At 37.9% G+C, this 18220-nt stretch overlaps 1 protein-coding gene across 1 annotated transcript in view; it reads left to right on the forward strand.

The window, feature by feature from the left end:
* The window catches only part of HCN1 (hyperpolarization activated cyclic nucleotide gated potassium channel 1), a 313423-nt gene that overhangs the window by 31713 nt on the left and 263490 nt on the right, over nucleotides 1–18220 (forward strand). The window contains exon 2 of the mRNA XM_079800292.1: nucleotides 11594–12017. Within this exon, the coding sequence (XP_079656418.1) occupies nucleotides 11594–12017 (424 nt within the window). The remainder of the gene's footprint in view (nucleotides 1–11593; nucleotides 12018–18220) is intronic.

Raw genomic sequence — 18220 nt, forward strand, 5'->3', positions numbered from 1 at the left:
AGGCCAGAGAGATTGGGTAGGAATATGAATTTAGACATTTATATAAATTTTATATTGTCAGCAGTTTTGGCATGATTTAATTTTCATAATCATATTCTAGAGGTTGCTATTTCTTTTCATGATTTATGTTATTATATAACACCATATGGGTTTTGAAATAATGACTTTTGAGTTAGTCATCTCAAGATACAACAAAATAATTATTTTAAGAATTGCTGTATTTGACAAATATATAAGATCAGTTCTTGAGTCCTTTATTTTTTTTTCAATTATTTCTCTGATACCAAGAGAAGCATGAGATTTTATTTCTCCACAGGTTTTTGTTTTTGTTATTTGCTTTTTTTAGCTGTTGAAGAAATCAAACACACAACCTGTCACTTTTCTGAAGGCAAAAGCTATGTCTTTAAAAAATGAACTGGAATGTATACATCACAAAAACCTCTTATAGGCGCAACTTCCACCTATTAGTGGGATTCAGTTATCTCCTGAGCAACATCCTATTGTGGATATATTTCTGTTGAAGCAAAAAAAAAAAAGTTTAATAAATGCCACAGAAAAAAGAGGAAGGGAGAAAAGGCATTACAGTTATGCAGAAACATACACATCCATTCTTGGTGGGAACTGAAGTGAATTGAAGTGTGTATTCATTCAACTCATTTGTAGGTGATTGAAAATTCCTCATAGTGCTGACTGTTCTGCTTAAAATATGCACCAGAGTTTGTGTGAATTGTCTAGACCAGTGGTCGGCAAACTCATTAGTCAACAGAGCCAAATAACAACAATATAACAATTGAAATTTCGTTTGAGAGCCAAATTTTTTAAACTTAAACTTCTTCTAACACCACTTCTTCAAAATAGACTCACCCAGGCCATGGTATTTTGTGGAAGAGCCACACTCAAGGGGCCAAAGAGCCAGATGTGGCTCACGAGCCGCGGTTTGCCGACTACTGGTCTAGGCTCCCGCATTGAGGGTCTGCCCCCTGGTGGTCAGTATACATCATAGAGACTGGTCGACCTGTTGTTCCGGTTGTAACGGTCGCTTAGGCTTTTATATATATAGATGGGAATATATGCTTCTGTGAGAAGCATTTTCTTAAATATATAGTTGCCAGTGGGGGAAACTTCAGTGGAATTCAAGTATGGAATAACATGTTTAAGTATTGTTGTTTTAGAAAAAAAATAAACTAAATGGAAATGATATTCCTATTTCTCCATCCATGTACAACCTAAAATTCATGGAGGTGAATAATCTTTAGCTTCAAAAGTCTACTGTTAAAATAAATAGGTAGATATCGACTATTTAAAAATATTTTGAAGAAAATAACATGGTATTATATAAAATTTATAAAAATAAGCAGAACTTAACACCTTTTAATTGAGATTCTGTTTTATCTCATTCTTGGCTATCCATGATCACGATCCATCATTTTCATTGGGAAAACAGTGTTTTAAACTATATGTAGAGAAAACACTTTACACAGCCATGGATTTGTTTAATATGATAACAGCTAAAGTAATAATTAAAAAGGTAAACATATCATACCTTTTAACTTTCATGGCATTTCACGCCTTTTCTCTCTATATTGAGGGTCTTTCTCTTGGTATTCCTAGTGGCAATCCTGGTGGGTGTCTAGTGAAAACCTGAAGTAGTGCTCAGTAAATGTCATGGTGGTCTGTGTACACCAAAACAAGCTATTGTAGTGTGTAGGTTAAATAGCGACTCAGTGGCTCTATGAAGCCCTGCCCACCTCTCCCATCCTTCCCCCAAGGAAGACTCTGGCACTTCTTTGTGTGCCCTGGGAGTGATTTTTCCATCATCTGTCATAGACTTAAAATCTTTTAGAAGACATTATTGTTTGTCTTTCCTAGACCTTGTTTTCTTGAGGACTGGGTTGTGTGTAAGTTTCTTTGTATGACAAGCCCAGGCAGCAGCATTTATTTGCTGATAAATTCATGTGTGTGCCTGAATAGAATGCAAGCTCAAGTACTCCCAGCAAATCCTCTCTGAATTTCCTTGATCATAGCACTTTATTTAAACAAAGGACCAATCATTTTTCTCCTTTGGAAACTCAGATTACCGATAGTTTACTATTTATGAATATGTCTTCAATTTTGTCCTTGTCTATTTTAAGTAAAAGTCTTCACTTTCCTATTAAGTTGGAAGTTCATGAGGGAAGAATTGATATATAATTTGTTTGCATTTCTTAGAGTGTCCATACCTGATATGTAGAAGATAGCCAATACACATTTGTTGGAATGTTTATAATTGAACAATTTTGAAAAAAAATACTTGATACCATATTTCACTCTTACTTTCTAAGTGCTTTATGCCTTTAGAGAATCAGAATCCATTTTTGTTTAAATACGAGTGGGATATCTTTGTAGCCAAAGCAGAAAGAATTCAGAAATCCTCTTTTTAATAGACAATCCCATAGCTCCTTTATTTAGAAGATGCTTGGTAACACATGGGCGTTGGAACAGGTGAGCTGTCACATTGATTCTCTGGAAATGTAGGTAGACCTTCAATGTTCTCTCATATTGAAAAGCACACAAACCAAAGACCAGCCACTGAATCCTATCTAGAGCATCATTGTCTGTTCCCCGTCAGGGCTCGAACTTTCCATTGTGAAGACAATTACGTTTTCATTTCGAGGGTGATGGATTATAACTGGTGAAAGTGTGGTTATGCTGCTCTACTTCGTGTGGGAATTTTTTTTATTTATTTACTGTTACTTTAAATCCTTGAATCATTTACTCAGGCACTGAATATGGTGGAACGAGTGTGAGTGTGCAAGTTGGTCATGGGTTATTTCCTACCTGCATGAATTTAAAAACAGTCCTTAGCTGGATGGGTTTCCATTTCCTCTTGTTAAATTTAGATAATGCTGCCTACCTCTTTGCCTGTTTTGAGTATTAAATGAGACAGTGTTTACACAGTGCCTATTATCTAATAAATGTTACTTATGCTTTATTGCCCTGAGGCTGCCATCCTTTTCAATATTCAGTGAGATAAATTATTATATACAGAAATAAAGATCATTACCACATTCCAAAACTCCCTTAAAATGTAGATATTTGCAGACTTAAGGACACACTCATATGCTTGGGCATTGATTCTGTATCTGCCATCACACCCTCAAACTAGAGCGATAGTGCAAATGAACCTTGTGGCATTGACAGATTGAGGATGAACTAAGAGGCTATGGGTTTGTTGGAATCTGCAGAGTAACAAGAAACACATGGGAAGCGACCTATGTTATCAGTAACAAGAAAGATAAACTATGATTTGAAAACAAGCCATGTCGGGGAAAGGTTATGGTAGCAACGAGGGAAGAAACATTCTGTCATCTTCCTTCTTTTCAAAATCTCAGTGGTTGGATGAAAGTAATCAGCAAATATAAAGCCCAGAGCAATGGGTAGTCATTAATTGAGCTTCACAATAAAGGTGCCTTCAGTGTCTGTGTCATGAAACTACCTATCATTAAGATTACTAATGTCAGGTTTCCTTAGTTTGTCCTTGGAAACAGTTTAAAAATGGACATGAACTTACTGGATTTTTGCCTTAGAACAAATGGTCAGAAATGCATTTTGGTTGACACGACCACTGACAATATATTTGCTTTCCTTTAAGGCAGCAATTTTCAAACTTTTTCATCTCATGGCATACGTACATACACTACTAAAATTTTATGGTACACCAAAAGTATATTTTTTGCAAATATGACAAAAATAGGTATACTTTTGTTTCATTCACACCATATGGCTATTGTATTGGCTGTTGTCATTTTTTTTATTTGATCATCTAAGGGAAAAGAGGCCAGTGCCTCTGACTCAATAGTTAACTATTGCATGTTTTATAAATTCTTGTGGCATACCAGTTGAGAAAATCAATGCTTTAAGGTATAAAGTTCTGAGAGTCCCAACTAGAGACTTAAATTTTTGAAAATCACTCAGTGACAAATCAAATAAAAATACCGAGAAGCCAAGGAGTAGTTTTAAATTAGATTTTTAAAGTCCAATTTTTTTAAGTAAATTTAAACAGTAGGAGCTGTTTTATACATTTTCTACTTTCCTTTTGTAAGTTCAGGATTTTTATGAAAAATCTCTGTTGTCACAAAGATAGAATCCTGCAGCGCAGACCTATTCAGTCCTCAGGGAGTTCTCTTCATTCTGCATCTTTGATGAAAGCAGTAGACTTATAGAAATATATTTTGTGCGTGACAGTTAGGGGTAAACAGATTTTTTGATTCAGTGGAATGAAAGTTGTGGCCTTCATTTGAAGTGAATTTGAATGACATAATGAAAATGTCCTTGAATGACATCATTCTGCTGTCTAAAGCAAGAAAATTAGAAGTTTAAAAGTATGCATCAGAATTCTACCAGCAAGGAGAAATAAAGGAGGCTTGTCCTTCTTTAATTTCAAAACCATCCAAAAGGACAAATTATCATATGTATATTAATTAAAATAGTATAATATTGCAGTACATCTTCATAAACATAAATGTCATTAATATAAAATTTGATCATTGGGGAATTGAGAGTATGTATATTATTTGCTAGGCAATTTAAATATAAAGAAGATTGGCATACAATTAGGCTAGGAAGAAGCACAAAAGCAGTATTTACAGTCATTTTTCATTAATTGATCCGTATTGCTCTAAATTATGCTGTTCACTAGTAGGTGTCTGCAATGCTTAAAATCACATAGAGAAACTGAGATTGGAGTTTGGAGAGGAGAGGAGATAAACTCCAGCAGGACTGGGAATGTGTTATAAGAGGGTGGTGGGAGGCGCCTGGCATTGTACTTGACCACTGAAGTAATGTTAGTAAATGTGGAGGTTGAGTTTGGGTTTTAGGAGAAGTAAACCCCAGACATTTGTTGGGCAATGGCAAAGATGAGGCATCTGAAAAACAGTCTTTTTGTATTATAGCTGAGGACCATGTACACACAAAACGATGAGCTTCAAGGTAAAGAATTGGGACAAGCCAGCCGTAGAGGATTTTGAGTGATTACACTTCATTTTGCAAGCAATAGGAAGTCTGGTGGCTATAAATAGGAAGTAATTTACTGGGGCAGGTGGAAACAGGAAAATTAGTAAGCAGAACAATGATATCATAAAAACTTCTTGGAGACTGATGGCAATGGAGCAAACATGAAAAGCTGACTAGGAAAGCTGTTGTATCGGAAGGAATATAAGACTGGTTGAAGGCAGGGCTGGGCCCACAGGGGAGTCAGGAATCATTTTTAAGTTGTATGCCCAGTGGCTGGCTGAAAGAAGAAAAGCAGACATGCTATAATAAACAGAAATAAAAATGCCAGGAGAATTAGTTTGAGGTCAAAAGGGAAAACTGGTTTGGGTTTTAGCCCGTTGAGACAGCTATTCTACTGGGACCTCCAGAGGCCACTAACAGTACAGGGCTTAGCTAGAAATGCATGGCTCCATCTCAGAGGTCAAGGCCAGGCAGAGATCTGATAACCATTTACATTAACATTTTTGTTCAGCCTGTAGGGGTTGATGAGGCTAAAGGAGAGAGTGAATAGAGGGGTGAGAACTTGGGTGAGATGGTCACGGATGCATACTTTAATGTAGGAAAAATAGGACTTAGGTAAAGGTTAAGGAAAATAATTTTTTTCTGGTATATAAATATGAGTGAGGAGTGACAAAAATACAGAATCATAGGAACCAAAGATTTGAGAGGGTTTCTGGTAGGAGGAATGAACAGAATCATGAATCACAGACAAGAGACCAATTTAAACCATTCATATTGGGAGTGGGGGGATTGTCACACAATGAAAATGTGCAGTTACAGGGGGAGGGGGCTTAGTCCAGCTCTTCACACCCTCATATGGATTATGTTTCTATCCCATCACTCATTTTAATGAATAAGATTAGCTATAGCATAGTGTAGCTCTCACCCATCTCATGTTCTCATTTGGAAAGTTGTTATGTTTATTGGAAATCATCTCAGTGTCTTCAGTTATGATTAAACTTTGTTTTATCCATAAGTTAGACTAAATTTTCCTACAATGGGGATGTTAGCAAGGTTTCACTGTATTAGAAAAGCTAGCATATTTTCCCTTCCAGATGTCTGTATTTGAATGATCTGGGTTTTCTGATACCTTTACTCCCTACCCATCCTTGACAATGAATTTATCCTTGAGAGACATCAAGGCATTAGACCAAATCACAGACCTAAGAAAAGTTCTTTGCACAGCTTAGGGCAGGCATGTCAACCCCAGTGTGAGTATTCTGTGTGTAAATAGTGAGGTTTAGAAGGTGGTGAAGAGTGTCTGAGAACCCATCAGATCCAAGTTCAGGGATTGGCTGCTGAGTCTTGGCGGGTGAATGGCCACTGATGGTACTAGGAGGAGGACGTAGCATTTAAAAGAAGGCACTTCATGTCATTTCTCAAGACATGTGCTTAATAACTGGGCTATTAATTGGACTTCTGAAAGTTGAATCAGTTTTAAATAAAATTTAAAACTTTGTTGCAAGGACTGTGTGTTTAAAAAACACATTTTATTTTTTCAAAATATATTTTATTGATTTTTTACAGAGAGGAAGGGAGAGAGATAGAGAGCCAGAAACATCAATTAGAGAGAAACATCGATCAGCTACCTCCTGCACACCTCCCACTAGGAATGTGCCCGCAACCAAGGTACATGCCCTTCACCGGAATCTAACCTGGGACCTTTCAGTCCGCAGGCCAACGCTCTATCCACTGAGCCAATCCAGTCAAGACTAAAAAACACATTTTAAAAGAGCTAGACATTTACTCATTTATATTGATAAATAAGTAGTTTAACAAACATATGCCCAATTTATGGTTGATATCTAAAAATATAATTTTTCAGAGGGAGTCTTAAGTATTAGTAATGGGACAGGTTTGACTCATCATTTGACTTCAATCATAGCTAAAATAATTGCCACATATAAATCTGCTACATTTCAGGGGTTTAACCACAAGTCTACTTAATGACAAATACTTATTTCATCAGAGAGAGTGGAGAATAGAACCTTTCATTCAATATTTAGAGAGAAAAATTTAAATCCCGGTAGCGGAATATGGAGATTGTTTAAATTTCTTTAAGGCTTTGGATTAGAAATGTCTGACATCAGATATTTTCACCTGGAGCAGGTGTCATAATAGGGCATTGAACCTTGGGGACAGTGGGGAGTTCTTGTTACGGAATGGGGATTGTCTTTATTTACCAGGAATACAAGGAGGCAGAAAGAAGGAAGCATGACTAAATTTGAATTCTTCACAGTTTAGTATCAGGACCGAATCTTTATAATGCCACTTTTTCCCTTCTAAAATCTTAGAGGGGGAAATGGATTCTGAACATAAGAATAATGTATCTATCAAAATTAACTTATTAGTAATTAAAATCATAGTTATCAATGATATATTAATTATAATTATAATATTTTATCTATCTCCTTTAAGTAGAAGGTAAAAATGATTACTTAGTTATTACTTTACTGTAATTATCAAGAAACTTTCTAACAAGTTCTATACTTTGCATACATCATTGCTGATAGTCCTCCTACAAAGAAAGTAATAGAAGAAAATTGAAGTTCACTGCAGTTACCTTTCTTGTCCAAAATCATGCAGCTAATAGAACTAGAATTTGTCTGCCTTCAAAATCCAACTAAGAGCTTTTACAAATAAATCCTGTTTCTGTAGAGCAGCATGAAAAGAAGAGGGGTTTTATAACATATCAAACCAACTGTCAAATCCCAAACTGTTTTGTTTTCATGCTGACTAATCTAAGAACATATTCTTAATCTGCTTTCTTACTTATTTAATTTATTTTAATGTATTCTATGTCATAAAAACTCTCAATGAATAAAAATTCAGTGTTATATAAAAGATAAGTTAAGAAAGTATTTACTGCATTAAAGGCTCTTGTTAAAAAGCATTTCTTTATCCCCACTGAAGTGTAGCTTTCCATTACAGTTCAATTAATTTATATTCTTAGCATTGGCTAGTCTAGATCCTGTCCACATTACTGCAGAAATTAAACAAAAGACAAGATATAGTTTTGAACTTTAATGAATTTAAATCCAGTGATGATGAAAGAAACAAAAATAGTACCAAAAGAAGTAATAATAGAAGAAGCATACTGAAAATATATGTTGCTCTGGTGAAAATATATGAAACTCATCACCAGAATGGGACCTGAGGGAGAGATGATGCTAATAGGAGAAATGATAGGCAGAATGGAAGTAACTATATCTCCTGTTCATGGACCCAGGTGCGCTTGGCAGGTACTCTCTTGCTTGACATATGAGGTACTTGCCATAAAGTGTTGGGAAGAGTCTGGGAAGGGAGTAGGAGGCTTTATTTCTTTGAAAATCAAGGCAACTTATTCCTATTTAATTGAAAGTAATTGATGGCTTTTGTCCTGGCAAGTTAACTCGGGCACGTGCCCTTGACCAGAATCGAACCTGGGACCTTTCAGTCCACAGGCCGATGCTCTGTCCACTGAGCCAAACCAGCTAGGCCAGTGGTCGGCAAACTCATTAGTCAACAGAGCCAAATATCAACAGTACAAAACGATTGAAATTTCTTTTGAGAGCCGAAAACCGACTTCTGCACATGGGCCACGAAGTTTCAATAGCACTGTATGTGCGCGCCCGCACGTGGTATTTTGTGGAAGAGCCACACTCAAGGGGCCAAAGAGCCGCATGTGGCTCGCGAGCCGCAGTTTGCCGACCACTGAGCTAAGCCCATATGCATTGTTTTAAAAACAGAAGTTGGCCGAAACCGGTTTGGCTCAGTGGATAGAGCGTCGGCCTGCGGACTGAAATGTCCCAGGTTCGATTCCGGTCAAGGGCATGTACCTTGGTTGCGGGCACATCCCCAGTAGGGCGTGTGCAGGAGGCAGCTGATCGATGTTTCTCTCTCATCGATGTTTCTAACTCTCTATCTCTCTTCCTCTCTGTAAAAAATCAATAAAATATATATTTTTAAAAAACAATCAGAAGTTGCATAACACTTCTGAGTGGGTGTTAACTATATTTTTCTTGGCTAGCAGAGAATGAATGGATGTATGTTAACTGAAGAGTTATATTATGGAAAGTCTATTTCGAGACCTGTATTTGTATCTGTGAAATAGAGTCAATGATATTTTAAGAGGAAATGATAAGGATCAATGGACCTTCATGATGATGTCAATATAGCTAATGGCTTCAGACCATATTAAATCCTGGTAATAAAAAGCTATGGTGTGATAAACATTATTGCAATTATAAAGATTGGGTGGCACTTTATCCTTTTCACCTTTATTGACTAAGATGGATAGAATATTATTTTTCCTTAAAAATAGCTTCTATCTTAATGACAAAAATACAAACATGCATATGAAAGGGAGTATTTTTCAATGGGCTCCTGGTTACTCCCCATAAAAATGGAATTGTTTTGGAAAGGAAAGGTAAAATATTACTAAGTAGGCCACCAACATTGTATCTACAGTTTGTTATATGCTAGGATCTGTAATTTGTATATATTATTTTATTTTATTTATAAATCTCTACACATTTGGTTCTATAATAATCTTCATTTTACAGAAGAGACAATTTGGTATTAGAGAATTTAAGTAACTTGTCTTCAAATTCAAACGCTGGTAAGAATTTCTGGTTGCAGACAGCTGCAGTGGGAATGATAAAGGGCAAATGGGTGAATCCACCTTATGTTTAGGTATTAAAACCAAACAGCCACAGTGACTGAGCATGAGATTGAGTAGATTCAGGTCTGGGAATTATCTAGGATGGCTCCAAGCTTTCTGACTTGTAAATCAGGTATAGAGTTTTTCTTTTCCTTGACAGAGGGGGCATGGGGAGTACATGTGGGAGGTGAGATGTTGAATCGGGGCCTGGTATGCTGTTTAACCAGAGTGTGAGATAGGCAAGGGGGTAGGTTCAATAGGCTGCTGGTCATGAGGCTTAAAGGCAGCAGTGGATAGAGATAAAGCTTCTGGAGTCATCAGTTACAAGTGAACCATGGAAGACATAGATGGGTGTATGGTATTGCCCAAAGAGTCTGTGTGGAGTAGAAGGTAAAAGGCCCACTATGTCTGATACCCAGGGGAACGGCAGCCTTCTGGGGAGGCCAGAGACAGGAGCCCACAGAAAAGATTTAAAGTGGCCACAAGGTGGGGATCCTCAGTGTACACTCGATTCCCCACTAGAGCTCAGTGACATCACTTCCTTGTGAAATGGCTATTACACTATTTCCCATTTGTCCTTAGTATATTAAGGGACACATTTCGCATATTTCCATTGAGGGAAGGAAAAAAAGAGAAAGAGAAGGTTGCATTGAAAATGACAGTGTATGCTTGTCCCTAAATGTATAGATACGTTTTGATGGAAAGGCTGGTAAAATCTTTAAAATGACAAACATTTACCTTTGACCTGATCTTGGGGGGGGGGGGTGTGGAGACAAGCGGGGAGAGTGCCTTTTATAGTTCTTTCTTATACTACTTCTTTAATCCAGGAGCCATTCATAATTAGGGATGGTAGAAACTTTGATAGGTTTATGCAAATGTACGCCTTTCCAAAAGTGGCTCAAATAATCTAAGTGGGAGAATTAATGTTAAATAAAAACAGAACAGAAATTTCTATGTCTCTTATGCAACTGAACTTCCAAAAGAGGACACATATGACCAGGACAAAGTAACTCATGTCTATTCAGACTTTTCTTTACTAAAGAGTTATATCAGTGCATTTGCTTCTTCATTGTTATAAGTATATACTGTCACAAGTATAAATAGTCTATTTATAATGTCAATATTCTTTGCAAGAATACAAATGAAAATTACATAATCATCTCTGAAGAATTTAGTTACAATAGATTAACCTGGAATAACCTGAAAGTTCCTGGTTTTCTCCCAATTTTAATGAAAGGTGAGATAAGAATATTTCAAAAGATAGTTAGTAAACATAGATTCTAGTTTCAAAGCTAGAGTAGAGTCTCTTCAATTATTTTTAGCCTCAGAAAAATATTAGTTTTCCTATTTCAAACACAAGAAGAATAAAGCATACATATTTGGAGTACTGTGAAGCTAGGGACGATTCTAGAATTCATATTTGACCTAATCTCCTAGGGATAAATTTGCAGTACTGGTATTTTAGCACACCCTCTTTATTATTGTTTATTCTAATCTATGATTGGTAATTTGGCATATAAAGTTCTTCAAAACACCTTCAAAGAATCTTACCAAAAGCATTTTTTTAAGTTAGGTCTTCTGGTCTTATACTTCTCCCTAGCTTATAGGGAGGGTGTTTTTTGGGTCTTTACCAGATAAATGGGGTTATGGGTGTTTTTTTAAAATTTATTTCTATAACACTTGATATCAAATATTTTTCGGAATTCTTCAGTCACAATACCTTGCTTTAGGAATATGTTAATTTTACTTAGATTTAAATTTGTGGCCATGGAAGGAGTTAGTAACCTTATTTCTAAAGCCAACACTTTGTCCTCTCACTCATTTATTAACCACAAATCAGTAATAACTTTTATGGGGAAGGGGAGAGAATGGTCTGGTTGCTGCCTGCATCTAAAAATCTGATTGTTTTATTCCTTGTAGGTTTTATTGGGATTTAATAATGCTTATAATGATGGTTGGCAATCTGGTCATCATACCCGTTGGAATCACGTTCTTCACAGAACAAACAACAACACCCTGGATTATTTTCAACGTGGCCTCAGATACAGTTTTCCTCTTGGACCTGATCATGAATTTTAGGACTGGGACTGTCAATGAAGACAGCTCTGAAATCATCCTGGACCCTAAAGTGATCAAGATGAATTATTTAAAGAGCTGGTTTGTGGTGGACTTCATCTCATCAATCCCAGTGGATTATATCTTCCTCATTGTAGAAAAGGGAATGGATTCAGAAGTTTACAAGACAGCCAGGGCACTTCGCATCGTGAGGTTTACAAAAATTCTCAGTCTCTTGCGTTTATTACGACTTTCAAGATTAATTAGATACATACATCAGTGGGAGGAGGTAAGACATCTATTTTACTTTTTAAAGTCACTATGTGATCATATTGTTAATGATGGCTGTTTTAAAATGAACAACTTGTCTATATATGAGGTTTATGAAATTCAAGGATAAATTTTTTATTTATTTTTTTGGTACATAAGTGATATATGTGTATCTTCAAAAGATATGGTCAAATATTAGATTTGAATGAACTGAAATGAAATTCGTGATTTTAAAACTATTGTTTTATATCAATTTAGTTTTTTCCCAACAATCCCACTTTAAGCAAAAAACTTTTTATTCAAACCAATACAACCCCTCCTTCCTCGTGAATGTCTCTTTTTTATTTTTTATCTGATATGAATACATCAAGGACAATATTTGACAAAGATGTGGAATCTATTTGCTAATCTAGTTTTATCATTAGCTCAATGAGATAATCTGGTATATGGTTCCTCTAATATTGAAATTTCAGAGAATTTGTGTTTGAAGAAAACAGATTTTGGGGGTGTTTCCAAATTACATATGTGAAGAGTGATTTCAGTATATTAATTTTACTCTTTGTTATGCTTTGCATGTAATTAATTATGCTAGTTTCTCCCTATTAGTTCATTTCATAATACTGAAAAACAGCATACCCAGGAGGAAAATTAGTACATAAAAAACTCAAATAACATAGTGGGTAAGTGCAGTCAATCTGGCCAGTATTTTGCTGACTAGGGGCAACTTTGTTCCCAGGCAGTCTGTGGACCGGAGAGGGCTCAGCAGCGGAGTTTCTTAGATCTGAGGGAATGGTTCCATCCCACACAAAGGAGTTCATGTCCCTATTTCCAGAGTCTGCGTATTAAACATCTTAACTTTCTTTTCCTTCTAAGTCTACCTTTGTAAATTACCATCTGAGTTTTATTGAAGGTTGAAAATAATTTGAGAGTGTCTAAGTCTGCACTCAAAAAAACAATATACTTGCTATGGATTGTCACTTTACTCATTGCAGCAATTAATTTTAGCATTTTTAGGATGAATTGTGTTTTGGAATTTAGGTTTAGACGAGTTGGAAAATGGAAATTCTGTGAGCACCAGCTCTGCTTTCTTTGGGGCCACAGCCATGTTCTGTGCGTGCTTGTCAATGGCGTTTCAGTTCCTAGGATTTCAGGAAATGCCATGTGATCATGCACACTGCGTGAGACGTTGCTGAAAAGGCTGAGAACGGATGGTTCCTAAAATATGGATATGGGTTATATTTAAAATCCAGTGAAGCACATTTGAGAGATTGGATTCATCTGTGTCTATGTAGTACATTTTCTCTGAAATGCAATTCATGTTTGGTTCTCAAACTTTATTATACCAATTTGAAATTGACATCAGACCAAGATGATTATGGATAATAGGTAATGTTTATTGAGGAATTATTATATGTCAGGTAATATATTTGACTCTTCACTAAATCTTCCCGGTGACTCTGGTAGCTTGCGCAGATTCATAGTAACAGGCAGGGCTGGGATTCTAACCTTGGCAGTTCCACTCCAGAGGCATTACTCCTAACCACAAAACCCTATAGCTTCTTGCTGTAACCTATGTGTACTCTTCTAATGACAAATACCTTAGTATCCAATGATTTTATGTATTAAATACAAATTGTAGATGAATAGCCCAACTGGTATGGCTCAGTGGTTGAGCGTTGACCTTTGAACCAGGAGGTCATGGTTCAATTCCTGGTCAGGGCACATGCCAGGGTAGCAGGCTGGATTGGTAGGGGGTGTGCAGGAAGCAGCCCATCAATGATTCTCTTGCATCGTTGATGTTTCTATCTCTCCCTCTCCTTCCCTCTCTGAAATCAATACAAATAAATATTCTTAAAAATGTAGATGAGTATTTACCTCTTAAAACGTGGTTTCACAAAACAATATTAATGGCTAGCCTGTGTAATGAAGAGTCACTGAGACAAATACCCAGTCAGTTAAAAATGCAGTGGGCAGTGTGACTGCTTTTCAGCGTCTTGTAGTTTTAACCCAGTTACCCTAGAGAACAGCATCCGGGGGAACAGATGGTGGCCTATCGGATGAAATGGCAGGCCACGCGGGCACAGAGGACACTCCTAAAAGGGATGTCCTCCGGCGTCTGGCAGCGGTCACAGGCACCTGGATGTGTGTACCGTGATGGTGTTGTATAGATGCCATGCTATGCATGATTCAGGCTCGCGGCCTCCGTGACTGAGAAATGCGATTTAATATGCACTTACAGGCATTTGGTAACCAAACACACTCCGGCCAGAGCTTCGAGTTGGCAGGTTCTTTTGTATAAATAAATGACCTTGATAATAAATGAACCATAAGCTCGTTTAAGTGAAGAATGTTTCCTTGATTATATGCTACCTTCCTATGATATCACACACATCATGGATATTTAATGTCAGTGATCCTGTTAAACAGGGAAGAGACAGTCATAATTAATCCAAAATTTAATATGTATTCATGACCTCACCACCTACATGATTCAAACCAAAATCACAAAGGATCTTACATGGTTCCAGGCTGGCAAATCTCTCCCTGACTTTGATAAATGCCACAAGGATGTGTTTACCAGTAGAAATACAACAACTAGCTTGGCAGCCGTTGCCCTGGGAGGGTGTAGAATAAGACTGTGCAGGGAGATGTGAGCTCACCCACATGTCTCTGAATTCTGGGTGTTTGAGTACCAAGCTGGCTGCTGCTAAATTCAGCAAATTTGGGGAAGTAATCCGTGAAGTCTGGAAACTGCTCTTGTTCTAACTGAATCATTTCCAAGGAACGCAGCTGCCTTCTATAGGAACTGCTTTGGTCTTCAGCGATACATGTTTTGTGCGTGCGTGTGTGTGTGTGTGTGTGTGAGTGTGAGTGTGTGTGTGTGTGTGTGTGTGTGTGTGTGTGTGTGTGTGTTTTCTGGTCTGAATTAGTTCATCTGAAAAACAACAAGAAGTGCCAAAGCCAGATAAATTAGAGAAATCGTGAATGAAATAGAGAAACTTTAAAATTAGTTCTTATGTTACTATCGTGACTAAAGTTGAATGTTGTGGCTACTGTACAAGGAAAAAGCTGATATGGCCAACAGATTTGTGAAACACGTGGTGTTAAGAAGTCAGGAGGGACGTTGTTTACATAAGACAATTATAAGATCAATGGCTTTAAGATGCAAAAATAGAACTCTCTCCGCGTGATATTTTCAGTGTAAAGTTTCATGAATCTGCATGTATATATCGTCAGGTGAGGTAAAAACCTGGAACAATTATTTCAATAAATCAGGCCAGAAAGTCATCTCTAGAAAATGAGGTGAATCTTCCTTGTAGTTTGGCTTTTTAAAATTCATTTCTTTCATTCAGCATTGCTTTTATCATTCTATTTCAAGTAAAGTCAGTGACCCATGGCAGAATGCTCTACTGTAGCCTATCACAGGGGTGACCCATTCTCTGTGAATCTCCTGAGGGAGACATATGGTGAGTAAATCCTTGGAAATTAAATGGAATATTACCAATCGTTAGCCCTCACAAGCCACTGAAGAGATAAAGGAAGATTAAGAGTTTAGTAAGTGGGAGATTATTCAGTTAGTGAAGGTGAAGAGTCCTAGGAACCTTGAATGCTGCCCGGCTCATTGGGTTGTTTTTTTTTTTGTTTTTTATCGAAATTGGATGATCTTTGACATTATTAGATATTGGAAATAGCAATTGAAAACAAAAATACTATTCTGTAGAGGTTATCTGTTTTTAGGATTTAATGTCGTGGGAAATGAACAAAATAGTGTGGGACAAGCATGATGCTTGTATCATAACTCAGCCTTTGGAACACATATCTATAATGTTTGCTCTTTTGTTCCTCTTACTATTCCCTCAGCCTTCCTTGCATAGATTTTAGACCCATCGCAATGAACTAAATCCCATTCTGGGGCAAGAGGGAGGGCTTGTGGTTTCCATCTTTGTATACGTCTATAGCAATTTCGGATGAGTAATGTGTCTGGGACATCACAATTTTCTACAAGCAATCGATATTAGATTTTTATGCAGGCTGAGAGACAAATTGATAAACAGATGATGTTGAACAGCCGAGCGTTAATCAGGAAATTTATTCCACAGGGAGCTAATTCAGATCGCAGTTTCTGTCTTTGGTTAATTTTAACATTCTATTTGGTTGATATTAGAAACGAACTCTTGCTCTAAATTGCCTATCTACAATTACACAACACATACTGTTAACTACTTTCACTTTTTAAGTATTCCAAGGCTTGCCATGAGCAAGCACCGTTGTTTCTGTAAAGCTGCCCTCTGTTAGGGTGTAGAGAACTTCCCTGTTGCCTATCACATCAAATCTGTGTTTCTTCGCTGTGCCTGCCAGGCTCCTCAGCCAACCAGCCCGTCTCAACCGTGTCACTTCCTATTTGCACCCAAGGACTCCTTTCTGATTTTTGTGTTTTGTGTTTTGTTGTTTACAATGCCTCTTGCAGAGAATGGTTCTTTCTGCTTCTGTAATGTTGCATGTGCCGCACCTCAGATTTAGAAAGCCTTTCTTTTCCCATGACTCCCTTAAAAAGTAGACTTAAACTTATTTCCAGAAAACAGTTTACATTGTCAGTCCCTCTACTGTGAGCAGTTCTACTGGCTCTGCTCTTGCATTTGTTCTGCTGATTGCTTGGCTGCTGATGCTTGCTTCAATGCATGTTCCTTTTCTCTTGATGGACATAAACGTCTATGGGGAAGAGTCAGTGTCAGGTTTTGCCATTGTATCTGCTTGTGCACAGCTACAGAGTTCTAAGCACAGTGGATTATCAGAGCCTGCCTGTCCACTAGCAGTTCTCCATGCACTAAATCCACGAAGTAATTGCAAAGGAATATCCATTCTTCACTCTCAAGCATGGACCAAGTAGCTTCTGTTTGCAGATACAGCACATGAGAATACAAAGCATTCCCCAGCTTTGTAGGAAAAACAGACATAATCGCAGATGGTGTGGTAAATGGTGGCATAAAGAAGGGAGTGATGCTGGCTTGTGTGGCTCAGTGGTTGAGTGTCAATCCATGAACCAGGAAGCCATGGTTGGATTCCAGGGCAGGGCATATGCCAGGGTTGTGGGCTTGATCCCCAGTAGGGGACGTGCAAGAGGCAGCCAATCAATAATTGTTTATCATCATTGATGCTTCTATCTCTCCCTCTCCCTCTCCCTTCCTCTCTGAAATCAATTATTTATTTATTTATTTATTTATTTATTTATTTATTTATTTATCTATTTATATGAATATATATACTTGGAGGGAATCAACAGAGTTTTCTTTGTACAAGAAGAGAGCTTCAGGCATGCTTGAATGAGTTTCAGAGCTGGAGACTGGAATACCTGGCTTGGCAAAATGGGAGCAGAAGAGCACATTCCAGGAAGGCAGCCTAGCCCAGCAGTCCCCAACCTCCAGAACCGAGGCAGTAAGGCGGTGCATTGGGAGGTGCAGACAGGAATTTGTGCTGATGGTAGACTTCCTCAGGAAGGTGTCCTTGAGGCAGTGCAGGCAGGGGATTTGCATCGAGAATGCAGAGAGTGAGGAGGGTTGGAGGCCCTTGGAAATGGAGCTAAGGAGAAGTCAGGAGAGAGTTACCACTCACTTGTGTTTTTTATATACAGGTAATGTCAAGTAGGATACTTTTCTAGATATCTCTGCCATGTATTCTTGGCCTTGCAGTGTTTGTATAAAATAAAATATGAACAGGACATATGCAAAGTTTATTTTGTCAGCTTTATGATTTAAATATCAATTATATCTGACATTATTAATATGATATTAATATAATTATATTATTGTGATACAATTATATTTAAGACTAGAGACCCAGTGCATGATTGAATCATGCACGTGTAGGGTCCCCTACATGCTTTCGCTTTTCGCGGTGGAGCTGGGTGCCTGTCCGCTGGTGCACCAGGCCTTTCAGAAGCCTCCGTCTCTGCAGAGGCTTCTGAAAGGCCTGGTGCCAGAGCAGACAGGCACCCAGCTCCCCCACTTTTGATGGTCCGCGGCCGCTGAGGGGGGCTACCCTGCTGTTGAGAGGCGCAGGGGGCGGGAGTCCCGCCCCCTGTGCCTCTCAACAGCAGGGTAGCCCCCCTCAGTGGCAGTGGATCCTTGCCTCTCAATGGCCGGATAGGCCACCCCGAGTCCCGCCCCCCAGCCTCCCGCCGCCCAATTGTGGGCGTAGCGGAGTGATGGTAATTTACATGTTACT

Source organism: Cnephaeus nilssonii (assembly GCF_951640355.1).
Source record: "Cnephaeus nilssonii genome assembly, chromosome: 2".
NCBI classification, from domain to species: domain Eukaryota; kingdom Metazoa; phylum Chordata; class Mammalia; order Chiroptera; family Vespertilionidae; genus Cnephaeus; species Cnephaeus nilssonii.